Source organism: Oncorhynchus masou, chromosome 10 (assembly GCF_036934945.1).
Source record: "Oncorhynchus masou masou isolate Uvic2021 chromosome 10, UVic_Omas_1.1, whole genome shotgun sequence".
Classification (NCBI taxonomy): Eukaryota; Metazoa; Chordata; class Actinopteri; order Salmoniformes; family Salmonidae; genus Oncorhynchus; species Oncorhynchus masou.
Window position 1 is genome coordinate 26,783,120 of NC_088221.1, and position 23,545 is coordinate 26,806,664.

The window sequence follows — 23,545 nt, forward strand, 5'->3', positions numbered from 1 at the left end:
GTTATCAACAACTAAAAACATGTCTCAGATCGTTATACAGCGGGCAATAAAACACTAAATGGACTTTGTTTTCGAATTTTCCCAAGATTTCACAGCAGGCAAAGTCTTTCCTCTTCAGGCACTCTGTTAAATCTACCCATCTCTATAGCCAGAGGGAGGGTGACGGATCGGCACAAACTGACCTTTAGATTTTTGTTAGGTTCAGGCAAACATATGGTTCAGGGGTGTCGTTCTCTTTGATGAGAGTGTACGTTCTAAGTTTAGGTTTAAAGCGCAATGTTTGGATTCAGTCTTGTGTCAGGTGAAATGTGTCCTCAACTTTGGTCTAATAGTTTTCCCATAATCTCCTAACTTTTCCCTTTCAATTGCTAGCATGGTTATGCATTTGGGTTAATCTGGGAAAGTTTCTATAAGTTTCTTTACACTGAGACAATTTGGAGTGGGTTGTGAAGATCAGTCAGATTGAATTTTAAGGCAGCAAAATGTGAAGACTGTACAAGGGGTGTGTAGACTCACTAGGCACTGTATTTGAGTCAATCTTAGAAGTTCTAAGGTTGACAAAAGGCAAAATGCTGTATGGTAAATCAATAACATTATAATCAGTATACTCAGTCATCACTTACACGTAGCGAGTAGTAACTCTCTGGTTTGGTGAGCAGCTCTGACTGTATTGCTCTGTATTGCTCACTGTTGCTCTTCAACCCATTCAATGGGACATCTAATGGGATTTTGATGTCGTCGCTGAATGTCGTGAAATCAAATTCTGTCGGTCGTGTTATCGTCCTGTGGACAATAACAAACGCTTCCTGTATAGACTCTTACTCAACAGCTGACCTTGCTCCACACTTGCTCCACACTTGCGCCACACTTCAAAAAAGGCCTCTCTGCCGACCCCTAATGGTGGAATTTTAGGTTTTGATTATGGAGAAAACAGAAGTGAAACTGAAAATTCGACCAAGGGCTTTCATAGAGGCAGAGGGAGAAGTGATATTTGAAAGTAAAATCCCACATAGCAAAACCCAATAGATGTAGGAGAAGGAAAAGGAAGAGAATGCGTGTGTGTGTCTGACCTGCGCAGGTTCCAGACGATAATGCGTGTTCCCGAGGAGCCTGTGGAGCTGATGGCTTTGAGCTCTTCGAGCAGCTCGTTCTCCGTATTAAAGATAGAGTAGTGCAGGATGTCCTGCAGACTAGCCTTGTGCTTCTCATTCACATTGAGTGCACCGGAAGTCAAGGACAACACACACAGGGACAACACAAAAGGTAGATAGACAAATAGCTAACAGTATTGAAGGTTGGCGCTATAAAATAACACTGTATATGCACATCTATAGAGGGATCTAAATCCAACCTGTTTGGAGGTGATGACAGTTTGGGCACTATGTGTATAGTCTCTCTATAAAAGGATATACTTATACTGGCTGTGTGGGACACATTGGAGGGAGATGATGGGCACAATGATCTCGTCTGCTTTGATCTGTGCCAGGTAGCTCTGGGAGAGCATGCCTACTTGCATGGTGTCTCCATCTTGCGACTTCGAGAACACAATGGCATCTTTCCCCAGACGCATGGACCCGGACTTGAAGCCGTTACCATAGAGACCAATCGGGTGCTTGCCATTTATGACTCTCTTATCACTGTAACCGAAGCTGAAAGAGAAAAAGAGAGAAACATGCTATTTTTGTGTACATCAATCGTAAACGTGCATTCTTATAGTACAGCATAAGACTTGTCTCTGGTTTGTTCCAGGGACATCCCTTAGGATGTTTTAAGGACGTGATCTGAACATCTGTTTTTCCAGTCTTTAAAACATAAAATAATGGTCCTAAAGGAACATTCTCTAGGGGACTTTTGCCTAGTTCCCTGTAAGTTCCCCTGACATTATGGAGGACTGTGTCAGAGCGTTTTTAGGACATTCTCAGAACATTCATCAATATACCAGTTGTCAGGATGTCTTGGGATGATCCCAAGGAAGGTCTCTGCAGGACTTTTGTCAAGATATAACCTGATTTATCCTGCTATAGTAGTGGTAGTCGTTGAAAAACTGTCCTTACCTGAGCATCTTGTGCATCTTTTCATAGTCCATTCCATTTCCATTGTCCATGAAGATGAGGCAGTCTTGCTTTTTGATCTGGGTCTTATCAATCCAGAACTGCTTGGCGTTAACATCAGGATCATAGGCATTGTCTGGTGAAAGATATAGAGATAGAGGATGTAAGCATAGGTGCATACACAGAATACACTGAAAATTACTTTGGCACATAAAGAGTATTGTTATTACAGTATGTTGCTATGCAAATAACCAGTTCCTTTCATAGTGTAGATGATAAAACCCTATACTAGACTACCCATGCCACCTTGTTATTGCTTTTCAATGAGAACAAGACTATGGCCAAGCCGGCACATCCACACCAAACCCGCCTAGCAGTCCAAGCCAAACCATCCACCTACCAGCTGTGTTGCTACTGCTGTGTAAAACTACCACACCACGAGCGGTTTAGACCCCCCAAGAAATTCAACATTCAAAATGGTGTCATGTAAAGTGTGATAGATAGAACATGTCCCCCTTTGTTGATTGTGCAATGTGAACCATTAAGGCTTGGACACACCGGTAGCGTTTGCAGACCAAGAGTACATACCGCTGAACAAAGTGACAGCCTTCATTTGCATATTGACTGCAAATCAATTCGTTATCTAGAAATGTTGACACCTACTGGGGGTTGGTCCCAAAATCACAAAAAGCTGAAAGAAACTGGGAAACGAAAGACAAACCGTCATTCGGTGCAATGTGTTTTCTCCTTTAGAACAGCCTGTCTGGGACAGCTGTCACGGAGGATGCAACCCCAGCCTCTTATACTGATGCTATATCCTCAAGACACCACTGTAACATCAGGCTAACACAAACATGTGGTCTGGTCTCCCACTCTCCCCAACTATTTTCAAATCAATCCCTCTATTAATCCAGCCATCTCCTTTTCACATGTCCTCCCTACTGCAATTTTTGTACTACTATATTTTATTGCAGAGCCCACCCTCTCTCTCCATTATTCTGTCTGGAGTAGTAGGCTTGAATCCAAAGGCCTGTCCAAAGCCATAATGGTAGGGGTGAGGAGGGTTGTCAATGTGTGTGTGTGGGTGTGTGTGTGTGTGTGTGTGTGTGTGTATATACCGAGTAGATGGGAGACACTGGCTGATGAAATATATGAATATATCCAAAGCATTTATTGCTCCAGGTAGAGGTAAAAAGACAGAGAAATAGTGTGATGGGTTAAGAATAGTGAGGATATGGAAGGAAATCAAGAGTGTGAGATACAGGGACACAGAGAAAGATGGAGATAAGAGAAGGAGAGATTGATGGACACATTTATTAATCTCTGCATTTAGCAAAAGAGTGCCATCTGCACTGATATTTTAGTTATCAATTAATCTGAGTATTCGCTCATTGATTTCATTTTTGCGACCATCAGGTGACATCCCTGGGACAAACCGGAAACTAGTCAAAAACCTCCAGGGGTCCATGACAACGTCTGAATAACATTCGGTAGACCTTCAGGGGACAATGACACAACATCCCAAGAACGTCCTCGGTGACATACTCAGGACCAACCGGGAACTAGACAAATCCACCAGGGGACCATGACACAACGTCCCAAGAACATCCTAAAAAGTCCTTAGGGACATCCCCGGGACCAAGCTAGAAATAAACAAAACCTCCAGGGGACCCTGACACAACATCCTGACGATTTTAGGTGACCATCTCCTAACGACTCATTATTGTTTGCAGGGAGGGCATTACCACTAAATAAATGAATAGGGACATTTTAGGTGTGCCTTAGAATGTTTTATCCCATCAATGCATATCAGGGTTAAAAAAGGTAGGAAAACACTGGTTTTGTGATTGGACAATATGACGATGACTCACCTATTAGTTCAGCGATGGCGCTGAAGGGCCAGGTGTGGCTGGTGGAGTTTGTGTGGAGGAACATTGGACATAGCTGTAAAGGAAGGGGCAGAGGATTAGAGTTACACTATACAAATGTGGACAACATGAAATGGGATTTTATTTTTGCGTATTACCACCTCCTGGGTTAAGTTAGGCCTACTCTTGCCCTTAGTTTAATTGTATTTTTATTTAACCTTTATAAAACTAGGCAAGTCAGTTAACAACAAATTCTTATTTACAATGACGGGGACGGGAGCCTGGGATAAAAAATGTATACAATATAAATAAATATAGGACAAAACACACATCACAACAATAGAGAAAACACTACATAAAGAGAGACCTAAGGCAACAACATAGCAGGGCAGCAACACATGATAACACAGCATGGTAGCAACAAAACAGAACAACATGGTAGCACACATCATGGTAGCAGCACAAAACATGGTACAAACATTATTGGGCACAGACAACATCACAAAGGGCAAGAAGGTAGAGACAACAATACTTCACACAAAACAGCCACAACTGTCAGTAAGAGTGTCCATGAGAGACAGAGACAAAACTGTCCAGTTTGAGTGTGTGTTGCAGCTCGTTCCAGTCGCTAGCTGCAGCAAACTGAAAAGAGGAGCGACCCAGGGATGTGTGTGCTTTGGGGACCTTTAACAGAATGTGACTTGCAGAACGGGTGTTCTATCTGGAGGATGAGGGCTGCAGTCGATCTCTCAGATAAGGGGAATGAGGCCTAAGTGGGTTTCATAAATTAGCATCAACCAGTGGGTCATGCAACGGGTCTACAGAGAAGATCAGTTTACAGAGGAGTATAGAGTGCAGTGATGTGTCCTATAAGGAGCAATGGTGGAAAATCTGATGGCCGAATGGTGAAGAACATCTAGCCGCTGAGAGCACCCTTACCTGCCGATCTATAAATGATGTCTCCGTAATCTAGCATGGTCATCTGAATCAGGGTTAGTTTGGCAGCTGGGTGAAAGAGGAGCGATTACGATAGAGGAAACCAAGACTAGATTTAACTTTAGCCTGCAGCTTTAATATGTGCTGAGAGAAGGACAGGGCACCGTCTAGCTATACTCCCAAGTACTTGTATGAGGTGACTACCTCAAGCTCTAAACCCTCAGAGCTAGTAATCACACCTGTGGGGAGAGAGGCATTCTTTTTACCAAACCACATGACCTTTGTTTTCGAGGTGTTCAGAACAAGGTTAACTTGTTGGTGACAGGGGGCAGTATTTTCACGTCCGGATGAAATGCATGCCCAAATTCAACTGCCTGCTACTCATCCCCAGAAGATGAGATATGCATATTGTTAGATTTGGATAGAAAACACTCTGAAGTTTCTAAACCTGTTTGAATCATGTCTGTGAGTATAACAGAACTTATTTAGCAGGTGAAACCACGTGGACAAACCATTCAGACTTTTTTTTTTGAGGTCACTCTCTTTTCAAAGGGTTTTCATTGGGAATCCAGATTTCTAAGGATGTGGATTATCGCTTCCACTGGATGTCAACAGTCTTTAGAAATTGGTTGAGGTTTTTCCTTTGTGTAATGAAGAAGTATGGCCATCTTGAACGAGGGTCACTTGAAGTGTACTGTTAGATAGAGGCGCGTGACCAGAAAGCTAGCTACAGTGTGTTTTCCTCCTGTATTGAACACAGATCATCCCGTCTTCAATTTTATCGATTATTTACGTAAAAAAATACCTAAAGTTGTATTACAAAAGTAGTTTGAAATGTTTTGGCAAAGTTTACAGGTACAGTAACTTTTGAGATATTTTGTGTCACGTTGCCCAAGTTGGAACTGGTGTTTTTCTGGATCAAACGTGCCAAATAAATGGACATTTTGGATATATATCGACGTAATTAATTAAACAAAAGGACCATTTGTGATGTTTATGGGACATATTGGAGTGCCAACAAAAAAGCTTGTCAAAGGTAAAGCATGAATTATACTTTTTATTTCTGCGTTTTGTGTCACTCCTGCAGGGTTCAAATATGCTTTTCTCTCTTTGTTTACAGTGGTGCTATCCTCAGATAATAGCATTGTTTGCTTTCGCCGAAAATACTTTTTGAAATCTGCCATGTTGGCTGGATTCACAACAAGTGTAGATTTAATTTGCTATCTTGCATGTGTGATTTAATGAAAGTTCGATTTTTATAGTAATTTATTTCAATTTGGCGCTCTGCATTTTCCCAGGTGGGAGGCTAGCGTCCCACATATCCCAGAGAGGTTAAGGGTAGAGAAAACGTGTTGGACACTAAGAAAGTATTTAAAACAAAATCCGGGGAGAGGCCAGCTGAGTATAAGACTGTATTATCTGCATATAAATGGATGAGAGAGCTTCCTACTGCCTGAGCTATGTTGTTGATGTAAACTGAGAAGAGCGTGGGGCCTACGATTGAGCCTTGTGGTACTCCCTTGGTGACAGGCAGTGGCTGAGACAGCAGATTTTCTGACTTTATATACTGCACTCTTTGAGAGAGGTAGTTAGCATACCAGTCCAAAGACCCCTCAGAGACACCAATACTCCTTAGCCGGCCCACAAGAATGGAATGGTCTTCCGTATCTTAAGCTTTGGCCAAGTCAATAAAAATAGCAACACAATATTGCTTAGAATCAAGGGCAATGGTGACATCAAGAGGACCTTGAAGGTTGCAGTGACAGATCCATAACCGGAGCGGAAAGCAGATTGCATACCAGAGAGAATACTATAAACATCAAGAAAGCCAGTCAGTTGACTATTGACAAGTTTTTCCAACACTTTGATAAACAGGGCAAAATAGAAATAGGCCTATAACATTTAGGATCAGCTTGATCTCCCCCTTTAAATAAAGGATGAACCGTGGTTGGCTTCCAAGCAATGGGAACCTCCCCAGAAAGGAGAGACAGGTTAAAAAGGTTGGAGATAGGCTTGGCGATGATAGGGGCAGCAACCTTAAAGAAGAAAGGGTCTAAACCATCTGACCCAGATATTTTTTGGGGGTCAATGAGCTTCTTTAGCACCTAGGACTCAGTGACTGCCTGCAGGGAGAAACTTTGTAGGGGGGCAGGAGAAAAAGAGGGAGAAGCATCGGGGATAGTCGCATTAGAAGGGGTGGGACGGGAAATGTTGGACGGGCAAGGAGGCATGGCTGAGACAAATAGGAATCCTGACTTAATGAAGTGGTGATTAAGGAGCTCAGCCATGTGCTTCTTGTCAGTAACAACCACATCATCAACATTAAGGGACATGGGCAGCTGTGAGGAGGAGGGTTTATTCTCCAGGTCTTTAACAGTTTTCCAGAACTAGTGGTTAGACCAACAGAGAGACTGCTCCTCAAAGTAACTAACTTTGGCCTTCCGGATAGCCTGAGTGCACTTATTTCATATTTGCCTGAACGATAGCCAGTCAGCCTGAGTATGCGTGTGCCGAGCCTCTCGCCAAATGCAATTCTTAAGTAACTCTGCAAGATCACGGTCGAACCAGGGGCTGAACCTGTTTTTAATTCTCATTTTCTTTAGCGGGCATGTTTGTTAACAATTACCATTGAAAATATCAAAAAGGAAGGTCCATTGTCTTCAACAGATGGGATCAAGCTGATTCTATACCATTTTAGATGCAAGTTCATGAAGGAAGGCTTGCTCATAAAAGTTTTTAAGCAAGCGTCTATGACAAATCAGGACAGGTCATTTCACTGAGCAGCCATTACGAGCACAGGCTGTAAAATAGTCATTGCTAAGGTCATTACAGAAAACACCAGACTGATACCTATCAGGATTATTTGAAAGGATTACATTGAGGAGAGTAGCCTTTTCTGGGTGTTTGGAGTCATACCTTGTGGGATTGGTAATAATATGAGAAAGATTTAGGGAGTCCCATTGTGGTTTAAGCATGTCCCAGTTAAGGTCACCAAGCAGAACAAATTCAGACTTTGTGTAAGGGGCCAGGAGAGAGCTTAGGGCAGGTAGGGTACAGGCCGGTGCTGATGGAGGACAATAGCACCCAGCAATAGTCAACAAAGAGCTATTTGAATGTTTAATGCTTAAAATCAGAAAATCAAATTGTCTGGGGACAGACTTGGTGGAGACAACCGAGCACTGAAGGTGATCCTTGGTAAAGATTGCCACTCCCCCACCTTTGGAAGATCCGTCTTGCCGAAAAAGGTTATAACCAGAAAGGTTAACATCAGTGTTCAAAACAGTCTTCCTTAACCACGTCTCAGTAATAACCAACATCTGGATTGGAGCTGTAAACCCACACTTTCATTTGATCCATTTTAGGTAATAATCTTCTAGTGTTAACGTGCAGAAAACCCAGGCTTTTATGAGAGCAGAAATCAGTGAATCAAATATCAGAGCACAAGTCAGAATTGGGGCTAGCAACATGAGGTGGGCCAGGGTGTACATGCACATTTCCAACAGTAATACAATCAAGGCACGGCATAGGACAGGGAGAGCTCTGCATTGCTGATGTATGTTACGTTCCCCAGTTCTTGTGTTGTGGTTTTGTTTGTATGTGTGTGTTTCAGGATGGCTTCCTGAAATTCCCCCAAGCAGCTGATTGGTCGGCCCCATTGCTAATTGGAGCTGACACCGCCCTCTCGTCAGAGGATACAGCTGTATCCAATTACAGACTCCTTCTCCAGCTGGAAAAAGCCAGTTAGAGAGAGATTATTAATATGTCCTGTGTTGGTTGCTGCTGAGAGACTAGAGCTGATTGGTATGTCCTGTGTTGGTTGTTGCTGAGAAACTAGAGTTGATTAGTATATCCTGTGTGGGTTGTTGCTGAGAGAGCGCTGATTAGTATATCCCGTGTTGATTGTTTCTCAGAGCTTATTGTTATATCGTGTTGGTTGTTGCAGAGGTATCATTTGTTGGCAGTATTTTAGTCGGTCCTGCTAAGGTATATCTATGACAAAAGGACTTTTTGATTATAGTAATTGTTTGTATTCTGTTTAATTTGTTCCCAGGGTGGAAGTTACCTAGGGAGTGCATAGGCAAGAGGCCTGCGGGCATGCATAACCTGTAGTATTTACTGTCTATACACACTATGTAAGACCTGGGTGGACCACCCCCTGTATTTTGGTTAGTGCACCAGGTGGTGCTAGTTAGGTAAGTAGTGGGTAGGCAGGTAAGGTAGGAGAGGGGCCTTTGACATTTTACTTTCTTTGCTTTGGTTCCGTTCAGCCCATTTTCCCCAAATTTACCGTGTGATGGAATAAATTCCCTGTAAACGGTACTAATCTCTGCCTTTGTCATCCTTACTCGCACCTACAGTCCATACCTCTTTCACTCCACGGGGAGTTGCGTTGTAGCAGAGTGTTGCGTTCCCTCTTCCTAGAGGTGTATGTAAGAACGTATGATATCAGATGGCAACAAGATCATATTGTATAGCAATTTCATCAGGTAACATGAATCCAAAGCCGGCGAGAGGTGGCTAGAATAGGATGGGAGGCCTAATGTCAGTGTAAACAATAGTCGGAGTCCCATGCACAATACATTTTTTAAATATATAATTATCATCTTGGGGCTAGCCATTGTAAGTTCAGAGTCACTCACCCCAACAGTGTGTGAGTGCTAGAAGAGAGCAACAGCTCGGGAGAGAGGGGTGTGTGTGGTGGGGGTACCTGTACCAGATTGGGAGGGGGGGCAGACGATGAATAGATTTCCAAGTGAAATCCAAGCAGCAGGCAACGGGAGTAGGTGTCACACCCACTTGGGAGAATATTTAATTTCTGGAGGCAGATTTCTTGTAGAAAATGCCAGGGAATGGTCTTTGAACAGTAGGAGAGGGCTTCAGAGGATGCTTCAAAGGCCTTGACACCATTTACTTCACACCTTAGTGCTAATTGGATTTGTATCTGGTCTGTCCTTGCAAGCCTGGGAGCCTTTAACTCGGCATTCAGTTTTGATCTGGAGCGAAGACCATGCTGTGGAGGGTAGCATCCTGCACATGTACCTGCTGAAAAATCCAAGTTTATCTAACTTCAAATCTATCCTTCTGTAAAAAAACCTGTTGAAAAATGTGAGAGCTCATCTGCAACTATGTCACGCTCTCTGATGGGGACGTGCCTATCATGACTCCAACTGCATTACATCATTCCATGTTCCTACATGCCGTCAGACGCAAATAACCAGACGCTTCCCAAACGCTCTACGCTTGCGATACGGTTTTGGAAATACGAAAGATACACTGGCAATATTAGTGGCCAATCTGTGTAAAAATCTATAAATCAAATACAATCATTGTACCAATAGTTGCTTCTATTACACTAATGTCCTTAAATCAATATTACTCCACAAAAGCTTTACAGAGGAACGGAAACAACTACTTCAAGGTCTGAGCCAGTGAAGTCACTGATTGAAATGCTATCATGCACTGCTAACTAGCTAGCCATTTCACACCGGTTACACCCACCCCCCTTCCCCCCCTTTTAACCTCCTAGTTCTCTGCAATAACCAGTAATCCGGGTCAACAACATCAATGTAACAGTCTTACTTCTGTCCTTCGCCCCAACCTGGGTTTGTACCACGGACTCTCTGAACACGACTGCCTCTGACAAAACATCTTTACCTATCGCTCCACAAAAGCTGTGGCCTTTGCAGAGTAAGGGAAACAACCACTTCAAGGTCTAAGGGTGAGTGAAGTCACTGATTGAAATACTACTAGCGTGCACCGCTAACTAGCTAGGAATTTCACACCAGTACACTCAGACATTGCATGCATCAACCAATGGTTGTGTCACATCATAGACTGTGCCGTTGGTCACCAGATTGCTATAGCATATGATGTGCTGACATATAAAATACCTATCCAGACATTGTTTAAATCTGGCATGTGTCAGCAACTCCTGGGCAGAGGAACGTGACCTATTTCTCTATGAGACGCCATCATTGCCGACTCCCTTGGCTTCAAATGCATTCAAAGATGGTGGATAATTGAAGATGTTTTACACTGTCCGTTTACCATTGTAAAAAATGGTCACAGTTCCGGTCTACTAAAAGGGATACTTCGGATTTAGTCAATTAAGCCATTTTTCCAACTTACCCAAAGTCACACAATGATACCATTTTTATGTCTCTGTGTGTAGTTTTAGCTGAGCACAATTGCAAGAAGTCTCCAGGAACTACTAGCTAGCTCCTTTCAAGCAGGGAATTATACCTAACTACTCCAAAGTTGGGTGGTTGATCCATCGTTCAGAAACATATCTTTTCCATAAAATATATTTCAATTTTCAAACTAGATAAAGAGTTATCAAAAGCAATCACTTTTGCATGTGAAAAATCCTGAATCCTACTCATTACTCCATGTGCTTAACTTACATCATTTTTGTTTTGAGCTGATTTTGTAGTTGGCCAGAGGTCAGCTTGTGGGACAAGTCAGGGGTGCTCAGCCCTGCATGGCAGCCTGGTTCCAAAATGAATAGAATCACTTTTCACCCGGTGCAAACTACGCCTACCCGGCCAGATTAATAGAATCCCCTGTATTTCACTACATTTAACCTGGTCATTGGCCTACATGCATTTGTCAAATGGATCTGGTCTACTTATAGAGTAAACAGAACAAAGTGTATTGTCACTCACTTGCTAGTACAACAGAACAGTCATTGTGTGTAGTTTTAATGGGTGCGTAATGAACAAAAATTGGGATACATTTCAAGGTGGTGATGAGACCTCACATAGAAATTAATGGTGTCAAGTGATCGGTGGCTTTGCTTTAAACCAATGACTGAATGGACAATCTGGCAATAGGGTCTGGCTCCAGCAGATACTTTCTCAGGACACAGACTGTGAGACATACCAGCTCAGATAGGTCTAATGATGCCAGAAAGGATGGTGTTTTACCGCCACCAACCCGCACTAGTGGTGAAATTACTTGTAGAATTAGAAGCTAGGTACTAGCTAGTGTGTACTTGCTAGCTGGTGGTGTAGGCCTACTACCTATCTAGTGTGTACTAGCTAGCGAAGAAGTGTGTACCAGCTAGCTAAGAAGTGTGTACTAGCTAGCTAAGAAGTGTGTACTAGCTAGCTAAGAAGTGTGTACTAGCTAGCTAAGAAGTGTGTACTAGCTAGCTAAGAAGTGAGTACTAGCTAGCTAAGAATTGTGTACTAGTGTAACAGTTAAAGTACTATGTGAATTTCACCAGGTTCATATATCAATATGTTGTGTTGATTTGTTATGCATGCCTGCATCCTGGGAGAAGGGGAGTGTGTACTTACGTTTTGGACTGCGTGCTCGTGCTCAAATCATTTTTGATGCACTGAGAGAGGTAGGCAGGCTTTTTCTGTCTTCAGAAAGTTTGATTATTTTTTAAGTACAAAGTCATACACACAGTGTTTTGTTCATGAATAATGATGTATATTTAGAGGTTACTCATAAGTGGATGGTATTGTTAAGATGTAATTGTACTTTTTAGGATGATATCAATATTCTGAATTCAACATGTGGTTAATAGCTAGCTAAGGTATTAGCAGGCTATTGTATGTGTGAACGATGGCTAGCTCCTCGAATGATCCCAGTCCCTCCTATTGTGCATCTGTTGTAGAAAGAGGCGACGAATCTCAGAACATATGTGCTCTACAAATGTTTTATTTCCTTTTGGATGCAGATGCAGGATGCAGAGTCAGTTCTGCTTGATTAAAACTACCTGATCTCCAAAGTCCACGTTTATAGTCTCAATCAACCACACACAACGCAGATTTACAGCGGTGCAGTATAGCACCGGCTACATTGGTGCCGTGACCCGGATTCATCGTTGATCGACGTCAGCTCAATCACCGCGGCGCTGCTGCTCTAGAGACTAATTATATCATTGAGGTACTCTTGCCGCCTTGTGGCATTTTTTCCTGTTTATTTTTTCTGATGTATTGAGAGCGCTGTTTATCGTTAACCAACATAGAAGTGTGTTCATCAACAGACATTTTAACTTAACTTTAGTGGCATGGCATCTTATAATGGTGATGAACCCAAATTCACTGCTGGGAGGGGGAGGTTTTTCTCATACTCTGATCAAACCCCTGTAAAGTGTGTAGGTGCAGGAGGTTCCCCCATGTTTTGCTCCACAAAAAAATTGGATGAAAGCCCTTCATCTAGTGTTAATCCAAATGCCCCTGTAGATGGTCTAGCTGAGCTGGTCACTCAGCTAGCCCGGGAAATAGGAAGCTCCATTAGGGAAGAACTGCAGAGTGGCAGGTCCAGTACTTATGAGCCACCAGTAAGTACAGAAAAGATAAGTGATCATCATTCAGAGTCAGTAGGACATGTAGATCGCAGTCAAATTAAGTTCATCATGCAATCAGACATAAAGGACCCTCCTACATATAGAGGAGATGGTACAAATGGTACAAATGCTCCATTCATGAATGGGAGGAGTTGATGAGAATATACTTGAGGAGGAAGGGATGTCCTGTTGGGGAACAAATCAGATGAGATGATTAGTCGATTATCTGGCAAAGCAAGAGACATGGTAAAGATAAATTTAAAGTTGATCCTACAGAGAAGCCAGAGATTGTATTTGACATTCTGAAACAGAATTTCAGCGAATTGGCCTATTCATGCTTGCCCTTGGCTGATTTTTACAATACTAAACCTGTACCCGGAGAGGCTGTTATGGAGTACTGGGTTCGATTGAACAAGGCCGTAGATGTCGCTGACGAGGGCCTTAAGAGACAAGGTAAGAAGATTGACGGCTCCAACTCTGATGTCGTTAGGATTTTTGTAACATACTGCCCAGACCCCAAACTGGCAGCAGTATTACAATACAAGTCTGCTGAGAAATGGACTGCGAGTGAAGTACAGGAGAGAATCTATGAACATGAACGCCGCAGGAAGGCCACCATGTGTCAATCTACCTCTGTATCCTCAAAGCAAGTAACAGTACATCCCCAGATAACTCCATGTGAAGGCGGTGTCAATGCTGGTGCGTGCAGTGACACTTCTCTTACATCAAGCGCCAAACAAGATGGGCAGAGTGCAAGTATCAAGAGACTCATTCACCTGCTTGAACGTACCTTAGAGAAGAGCATACAACCCGTTATGGTTTCACAGACACAGGCCAAGGCACCATCTTTCCCCACCCAACCCTTCAGGCGTAGGGAATGCAGGGTTTGTGGCTCAACAGATCAACCAAATGTGATGCACTGTAGACATGAGAACCTGTGCCTCAGGTGATTTTCCCCAGATCATTGGAAGTCAAATTGTCCTAAACCGGGGGAACGCTATGCCAATCCCGGTGGTGAGAGACCCCCACCACAACAGCAGAGAAACTTACCACCACAGCATTAACCATTAAACTGACAGGCCCACGGGTGAAGGGGGGAAATGTGGGTGTTCAACTGTCTACCCCCAAGAAAGAATTTGATGATCTCGAGAAAACATATGAGATTTTGTGCTCTGATTTGAAAGAAGGAGAGAAAATTGTTATGTTAGGTTCACAAGAAGTTGTGGCTTTTTCAGATTTGTTTTACGCCTCTGTGTCTGTACATGGGAAAGTGCAGCTTAAGGGCATGCTTGACACTGGGTCTATGGCCTGTACATTGAGTGAACATGCGGAGCAGAGACTTTTGGAAGCAGGTGCCCTTCCTCAGCATTATCAGTCTCCCACAAAGTTAGTATTAGTGGGGTGTGGGGGGAAGAAGACCTCAACAAAGTGTTTCTATGATTTGGAGATGCAAATCTATGGGATTGATGTTAAAGTGCCCACTCATTTTGTTCCTGGACAGCGTGATGATCTCATTCTGGGATCGAATGTCATTAAGCATCTATTGCATGAGATGAAAGGCACTGACGTGAACAACAAGCTCGTGAACAACATGGATGGCCAGACCCACTCACCAGAGGGTGAGCAGTTTCTGCAGATGATGACAAGTGTCACAAGATGGAAGGGACAGCAAGTCGATGGCAAGATTGGGACAGTGAAGCTCACTCAAGCTGTGACTCTTTCGCCCAAAACTGAACACGTAGTTTGGGGTAAACTTCCTAAAAATGTGGCATTGTCTTCAGGCAGCACTGTAATAGTCGAACCTACCAGGTCAAAGGTCATGCCCAGAAACATACTCGTGGGTAGAGTTATTACACCCATGTGGGGAGATGGCTGGGTCCCTTTAAAAGGTAGTAAACTGTTCTGACAAACATCTCACCCCAAGACGTAACATGACGTTGGCCGATGTGTCTACATGCTTGGCTGTTGAGGATGCAACAATCTTTCAGGGCCTTCATGAAGTGAGGAAAACCCCAATGGAACAGAAGCCGGATGACAATGGCTGCAACAATCTGAAACAAAGACTGTCTGATCTAGGATTAGTAGACATTGACATTGATGGATGCCAGGTAGCTGACCAGTGGAAGGAAAAGCTTGTGAATACCATCACAAAATATGAAGACATCTTCTCAAGACATAATCTGGACTGCGGAGAAGCCAGGGGTTATGTTCACCGTATCCACCTGGTTGATGACAGACCCTTCCGGCTACCATTCAGAAGAGTTCCGCCTGCTCATTACCTGAAGCTGAGGAAGGTATTGACAGATATGGAAGAAGTAGGTCTTATACGCAAGTCAGTTAGTGAGTATGCCTCCCCTTTAGTCATGGTATGGAAGAAAGATGGGAGTCAGAGGTTATGCACTGACTTCAGGTGGATGAATGCACGAACGGTGAAGGATGCTCATCCCCTTCCTCATCAAGCAGATTGCCTCGCAGCCCTTGGTGGCAGTGCATTTTTCAGCACCATGGACTTGACCTCAGGATTTTATAACATTCCAGTTCACGAAGAGGACAAGAAGTACACAGCCTTTACCACACCGATGGGACTTTATGAGTACAATCGCATGCCACAAGGCCTGTGTAACAGCCCAGCCTCTTTCATGAGAATGATGTTGAGTATATTTGGGGACCTAAACTTCTCAAATCTCCTTTGTTACCTAGATGACTTGTTGGTCTTTGCACCCACCGAGGAACAGGCTCTACAGCGACTTGAAGTTGTGTTTAGCCGTCTAAGAGCCAACAATATCAAGCTGGCACCCAAAAAATGCCACTTTCTACAAAGAACAGTGAAATTCCTCAGACATATCATTAAAGAGGACGGTGTGTCAGTGGATCCTGAGACGGTGGAGGCCATTGCCAAGATGAGCCAAGCTCAGCTGATGGAGGCAGATGGATGCACTCCCTCTGCTCGGAGGCTGAAATCCTTCTTGAGTATGGTATTATATTACCAGCAATTCATTCCTGACTGTTCTGCTATAGCCAGACCTTTGTTTGCACTCACTGGAGGTCAAAAGAGAAGAGGAAGAGATGGGAAGAAGGGCAACAGTGGGATTTTCCGGAAACTGACGCTATCGGATTGGACTGAGGAGTGTGTCATTGCATTCCAGAAGCTCAAGGATGCTCTTTTGAATTGTGTCGTGCTAGCTCACCCTGATTTCGAGAGGCCGTTCATTCTCTTCACTGACACTTCCTTGGATGGTCTTGGGGATGTGCTTTGCCAAGTACCTGAAGGTGAAGATAAGGCAAGGCCCATAGCATTTACGAGCAAGACCCTGAGTAAGTCGCAGAGAAGGTATCCGGCACAAAGACTTGAATTTCTAGCACTGAAATGGAGTGTGTGTAAGAAATTCAGTCACTGGCTTAAGGGGCACGAGTTCACTGTCTGGACAGATAGTAACCCGTTAACATACATCATGACAAAACCCAAGCTGGACGCTTGCGAGCAAAGATGGGTTGCCAAGCTGGCACCGTACAACTTTGATTTGAAGCGTATCCCAGGCAGCAAGAATACAGTAGCAGATGCACTGAGCCGCAACCCCTTTGCAGTGACTGTCGCGCAGAGACTGATGAGGGAGTCCTACCTAGCGCTTCTGTCTGAGGCTGTTGGGACAATGAATGATGTCCAAGATGCCTTCCGTTGGGCTTCTTATCCCCAGGAGATAACCTCTTTGACCACTGCTGAAGTGAAGGCCATATGTCAGCTCCATATTGACTGGGAATGTTCAACGGAGATGCAAGAAATCCAGCTTGGTTCCAACACCCAACGGCTGCTTTCTCCTGGTATTGACACCTTGCCTGAACTCTCGCACGAGGAACTTCGAGATCTCCAGCTGCAAGACTCTGTGACTTCCAAGGTCATCCCTTTCATCTTCAATAAGAAATGGCCCACCAGACGAGATCGATACAATGTTTCTTCTAAAGTGTTGTTGCTGATGAAACAGTGGGATCGCTTGATCCTAAGAGAGGGAGTTCTGTATCGTGTCATTAAGGAGAGTCACACAAACCAGTTCCAGTATGTCTTGCCAGAGGTGTTGAGACTCAAAGCGATGACTGGCATTCACGACGTTGCAGGACATCAAGGCCAAGCTAGAACTCTAGCTCTGGCCAGACAGAGATTTTTCTGGCCTGCAATTGAGAGAGACATCAAGGAGTATGTGCGCTGCTGCCAGAGATGCGTTCTAGCAAAGACTCCAGAGCCAGCGGCTAGAGCCCCGTTAGAGAGCATCAAAACTTGCTCTCCCATGGAGTTGGTGTTTGGATTTTTTGACAGCGGAAGACAGTAAGAAGAACTCAGTTGATGTTCTGGTGGTGACTGACCACTTCACTAAACTTGCCCATGCATGGCCATGCAGAAACGAAACAGCCAAGTAAGTAGCTCGTAAACTGTGGGATCATGTCTTCTGTGTCTATGGCTTTGCATCAAGGTTCCATACTGATCAAGTTGCACATTTTGAGAGTGAGCTAATAGCAGAACTGCTTAAGCTCTCCAGTGTCCAAAAGTCAAGAACCACAGCATATCACCCAATGGGGAATGGAGAAACTGAACGCTTCAACAGGACTTTAGGTAGCATGCTCAGGAGTCTGCCCTTGAAAACCAAAGAACATTGGCCTGAACAAATCCAGTCATTAACATTTGCCTTCAATGCCACTGTTCAGGAGACTACGGGCTAGGCTCCATTCTTTCTCATGTTTGGTAGAGTCCCTCGGCTACCAGTGGATGTTATGTTCCGCAATGTTTTGGACGACTCCAGTGTTGTGGATTGCAACAAGTATGTTGAGACTCTGATCACTGGGCTGATGGAAGCTATGAGTGTTGCCCAAAGGCACACTGACAAGCAACAGAGATGACAAGGTCGGGAGTATGACAAGCGGGTTAAAGGCATCGGTTTGTACATGGGGGATCGTGTCCTCATCGCCAACAAGGGTGAAAGGGGCCGCCGCAAGTTGGCTGACAAGTGGATCCCCGAGATTTTCAAAGTGACTTCAGTCAATCCACAAACTCACACGTACATATTCCAAGACCATTACGGCAGAGAGAAAGTGGTTCACAGGAATCTACTGCTGCAAGTGAATTTCCTGCCATTTGAAATTGATGATTCAGTGCACTTCAATGACAGTGATGCTGCAGGGCCTTCAATCAATGTAGATGCAGGAGAGGTCACCCACTCCGGCAATGGACTGGACAGGGAATACATGGAGGACTCTGGGGAGGAAAGTGCATCCTGGCTGGCGGAGGATTCAAGCGATTACTCCGAGCTCTGGACATCGGATGGAAAGTCAGAGCCAGAAGAACCTTGTTTGCTTGAGGAAAATGACCGGGGAAGCACCTCTGAGATTCTGGAGCTGATTCCTTCAAACCCACCTCTGATCAATGATCTAAGGCCAGAGCCACCGTTAGTTACCATGGCCCCTAGCCCAGTGGCAGGTTGCACAAGGGCAGGGAGGGTAGTTAAACCAGTAAAGAGACTAATAGAGTCAATCCACCAGAAGGTGTAAGTTTAACATAGTACAGAGAGATGATTTAGTACAGGATTCTTTTTTAAGGCTAAGAATGTAGATACAGTGTAAGAGGCACTATGCATCTAGGGGCAGTTGAAGGCCTGACCAACTTTCACTTGCCCTGAACCCTATGGGTAGCTATGAGCTGAATTCAGAATTAAGCCTTGAGCTTGGTAAGTTATTTTGTTGTTTTACAAGGTTGGTGAAATTCAGGAGGGGTGAATGTAACAGTTGTTAACTTCTTCGATATAAGGGGCGCTCTTTTAATTTTTGGATAAAAAACGTTCCCGTTTTAAACAAGATATTTTGTCACGAAAAGATGCTCGACTATGCATATAATTGACAGCTTTGGGAAGAAAACTGCAAAGATATTGTCTGTGCGTGCCACAGAACTAATGCTACAGGCGAAACCAAGATGAAATTTCATACAGGAAGTGCCCCAGATTTTGAATGCGCTGTGTTCCAATGTCTCCTTATATGGCTGTGAATGCACCAGGAATGAGCCTATACTTTCTGTCGTTTCTCCAAGGTGTCTGCAGCATTGTGACGTATTTGTAGGCATATCATTGGAAGATTGACCATAAGAGACTACATTTACCAGGTGTCCGCTTGGTGTCCTCCGTCGAAATTATTGAGCAATCTCCAGCTGCGTGCACTTTTCCATTTGGTTCAGAGGAGAAAGGCAGTTGCCACGAATTATTTATCATCGAATAGATATGTGAAAAACACCTTGAGGATTGATTCTAAACAACGTTTGCCATGTTTCTGTCGATATTATGGAGTTAATTTGGAAAAAAGTTTGGCGTTGTAATGACTGAATTTTCAGGTTTTTTTCTTAGCCAAACGTGATGAACAAAACGGAGCGATTTCTCCTACACAAATAATCTTTTTGGAAAAACTGAACATTTGCTATCTAACTGAGAGTCTCCTCATTGAAAAAATCTGAAGTTCTTCAAAGGTAAATGATTTTATTTGAATGCTTTTCTTGTTTTTGTGAAAATGTTGCCTGCTGAATGCTAGGCTAATGCTATGCTAGCTATCAATACCTCTTACACAAATGCTTGTGTAGCGATGGTTGAAATGCATATTTTGAAAATTTGAGATGACAGTGTTGTTAACAAAATGCTAAGCTTGTGAGTGAATATATTTCTTTCATTTCATTTGCAATTTTCATGAATAGTTAACGTTGCGTTATGCTAATGAGCTTGAGGCTATGATTACGCTCCCGGATACAGGATTGCTCGACGCTAGAGGTTAAATTACTATGTGAATTTCACCAGGTTCATATATCAATATGTTGTGTTGATTTGTTATGCATGCCTGCATCCTGGGAGAAGGGGAGTGTGTACTTACGTTTTGCCCTGCGTGCTCAAATCATTTTTGATGCACTGAGAGAGGTAGGCAGGCTTTTTCTGTCTTCAGAAAAGTTTGATTCTTTTAAGTACAAAGTCATACACACACAGTGTTTTGTTCATGAATAATGATGTATATTTAGAGGTTACTCATAAGTGGATGGTATTGTTAAGATGCACTTACAATTGTACTTTTTTAGGATGATATCAATATTCTGAATTCAACATGTGGTTAATAGCTAGCTAAGGTATTAGCAGGCTATTGTATGTGTGAACGATGGCTAGCTCCTCGAATGAGCCCAGTCCCTCCTATTGTGCATCTGTTGTAGAAAGAGGCGACGATTCTCAGAACACATGTGCTCTACAAATGTTTTATTTCCTTTTGGATGCAGGTATGTGGTTTTGTCTATGTAAAATATGTTATGTATAATAAGGAGAGAGTGTATTAATTTTTGTATTCAAAAATCATTTTTGATGCACTGAGAGAGAAAGAGGCGACGATTCTCAGAACATATGTGCTCTACAAATGTTTTATTTCCTTTTGGATGCAGATGCAGGATACAGAGAGTCAGTTCTGCTTGATTAAAACTATCTGATCTCCAAAGTCCACGTTTATAGTCTCAATCAACCACACACAACGCAGAGTTACAGCGGTGCAGTATAGCACCGGCTACACTAGCTAGCTAAGAAGTGTGCACTAGCTGGCTGCACAATCAACAGTGGTTAGCATAACACCCTGGACCAGAGCTTGTACGCCGACTGGTAGCACACTGACGCCCTGGAACAAAGTTACCGACTAAAGCAAAACACTCAACCAACAAATATCTACAAGTTGCGTGTGCACATACCATTTGAGATGCAAAAATACCATCTGAGAAGCACCTGCATGCACTTTGAAGTTCGCAGACCAAGCATAATCTGTAGCTGGATGCTTCGCCAATCTGGATGCTTGTCACTATCCGGGTAAACAGAAAATCTGTAAATACCGCCTATTTCTACAATTTATCTCTTCAAATACAGTTTTAAACCTAACCCTAACATCAACCGCAATACTAACCTTTACCTTGAATTAAGACCAAAAAGGAACATTTTGTATTCATCAATTTTGACTTTGCCTCTGGACTGTCTAGTAGTGGGAACAAATCTGGCGCTTTGATTTGGAGAAGTGAGTGTTGGAGCTAGAAACACACGCATTTCGCTACACACGCAATAACATCTGCTAAACATGTGTATGTGACCAATAACATTTGATTTGATTATTCTATATTACGCTCATTTCTCTATAGTAGTCAGAACGTGTTACTACATTACACAGATGAACGTTTTCACCACACACAAATGAAAGGAAATACACATCCCCTTTACCTCAGATTGGTGATCTAATCCAACTTTAATACAACAGGTGTAGACCTTACCGCGAAATGCGTACTTACAAGCCCGTAACCAACAGTGCAGTTCAAGAAGAGTTAAGAAAATATTTATCAAATAAAGTTGAATAAAAAAAATGTTTTAACACAAAATAACAATAACGAGGTTATATACAGGGGGCGATGTTGTTAGTATTACTGTTTATAGTCATCACGATCTCACAAAATCGATTGCTTAAAATATATCAATATCTTTGGTTTAGTACCACTGTTTTTGTCATTCGAACCAGTTCAAACTGGGACAGAATACGCTTTCAAGACAACTGGGAACTTGGGGAAAAAACGAGGTCGAATCATGATGTCAGTGATCTTCAGGTCGGAAAGAATGAGTTCCAGAAAGAGGCCCGTGTTCCCGACTTGGAATTCCGAGTTTTCGGTTTTTATGATTTTTCACAGTCGGAGCTCGTTTTTTCCCCGACTTCCCAGTTGTCTTGAACGCACTGAATTCGGAATTCGGAAATGTTCCAGTTCAGAGTTCCCAGTTGATTTGAATGCGGCATTGGAAATGGAGCTGTCATTTTCAGACCACCGTGGCTAGAAAACAAAATCGGGCGATCCTCCCTTAATGTGATCCGAGGACTTTTAAGTCATGGACTTAAGGGTTTATCATTGAAATGAATGCCAACCCCTATCACTATCTAGAAATCATTATGAGGTGGTGATTTGTTTAAATTATCCAGTAAAAAACGTGTTGTTTCCTTTCCATCTATCGAAATAACGTTCTCACAGAAATATAAGTTGATACATGGCTACGACAGGTTGTCATATCTTGACAGACAGAAGTAGTAGCCTATACCAAAGTTCTTTGAGTTTGTCTGTTCGATGTGTGCAAACCGTACATGTCCCAGCGGTTATTGTCCGAGTTCTATAGACTTAAACAATATCGACGTGACTGGTATATTTGCGCGCATGATTTATTACAGTAGAACAAGCGACCAATTCCAGTCTTGAGTGACCGCTCCGTAAATATTGCTGCGTGTGCCGGTTAGAAGGTAGGCTACGAATTGGCCAAATACAAATAATCTAAACACAATTGTGATACGTGTGTGTGTGTAGGCAGTAACTTTTACATATCAGTCTTCAAAATATCATAATTTATTTCAACATATTGATTATTAATTTGGATATTTAAAACCGGCCCTTGGACAGTGGGCCATAAATAAAAAAGCAACAGTATAATTTTATATATGTTTTAGGAATATAAACAGTACTTTACATACTTTTTCAACAGGATTCTACTTTATCAGGTAAAAACTACTGATCGAGACCAAAAACGTGCTATGATTTCGATGATTAGTTTAATCACTATAATCAGAAGCAACTGCACATCATTTACTTCTACATAGCACAATGTCAACAGGTTGTGGCGAGATACTGTAAAAGTAAAATATCATGTTAACGCCTACCTTACTTATAGGGACTCCTCTCTGCGACGCCATCTTCTCCGAAATGCAGAAGGGAAAACATGCACAAGTCTAGCGCGAGGGAACCACCCAGCTGGGCCAAGTGGGTGTGTTGAATAATAATGCTGCATTTATAGCCAAGTGGGAAGGTGATAATTACCAGTTAAATGTATTCACTTCCTTTGAACGCGTTGAAAAATGCCGATTCACACAAGCTCAACCATAAACTAAAAGTACAGATATCATGATTGTAAACAACATATAGTGTTACAAAAACATATTAATATTGCTTTTTATAAACAATGTTTTGTTGTATTTAACTGACTAAAATGCTATTATCTTGGTAATTTCTTTAGTAGATGTCAGAAGTCAGCTTGTGGGACAAGTCAGGGGTGCTTTTAGTTCGATGGAACAATTGCTACATTGCGGAACAGTTTGTACTGAACTACACGTTTCCCCAAAATGTTCTGGAACAGACTTTGAGGTACATTTGCTCCATTTGGTGGGTGTAACTGAACACTCCTTGGAGTGTTGAAGAATAACTTAATTTATCTGTTTATTCATGAACCAATTGATATCAATTTAAAAGAGAGACGCTGGTATTGACCCGGAACACAAACACCTGCCTCCCTAGATTATTTTATTTTTCCCCACCTTTATTTAACCAG

General features: G+C 42.8%; 1 protein-coding gene across 6 annotated transcripts in view; it reads right to left on the bottom strand.

The window, feature by feature from the left end:
- The window catches only part of LOC135547434 (MORC family CW-type zinc finger protein 3-like), a 39,961-nt gene extending 16,990 nt beyond the window's left edge, over positions 1-22,971 (bottom strand). For 5 of the 6 annotated variants that reach the window (XR_010456712.1, XR_010456713.1, XM_064976456.1 and 2 more), the window contains exons 1-6: positions 22,881-22,971; positions 3,923-3,995; positions 2,055-2,187; positions 1,411-1,649; positions 1,071-1,218; positions 624-783 (exon numbers count right to left, since the gene is read on the bottom strand). Coding sequence is in view for 4 of the 6 variants with exons in the window: in XM_064976456.1 (XP_064832528.1) it covers positions 624-783; positions 1,071-1,218; positions 1,411-1,649; positions 2,055-2,187; positions 3,923-3,995; positions 22,881-22,913 (786 nt within the window). In the remaining 2 variants the exon portion in view is untranslated. The remainder of the gene's footprint in view (positions 1-623; positions 784-1,070; positions 1,219-1,410; positions 1,650-2,054; positions 2,188-3,922; positions 3,996-22,880) is intronic. The other variant, XM_064976455.1, reaches the window with a different exon arrangement.
- Between the last annotated feature and the right edge of the window lie 574 nt (positions 22,972-23,545).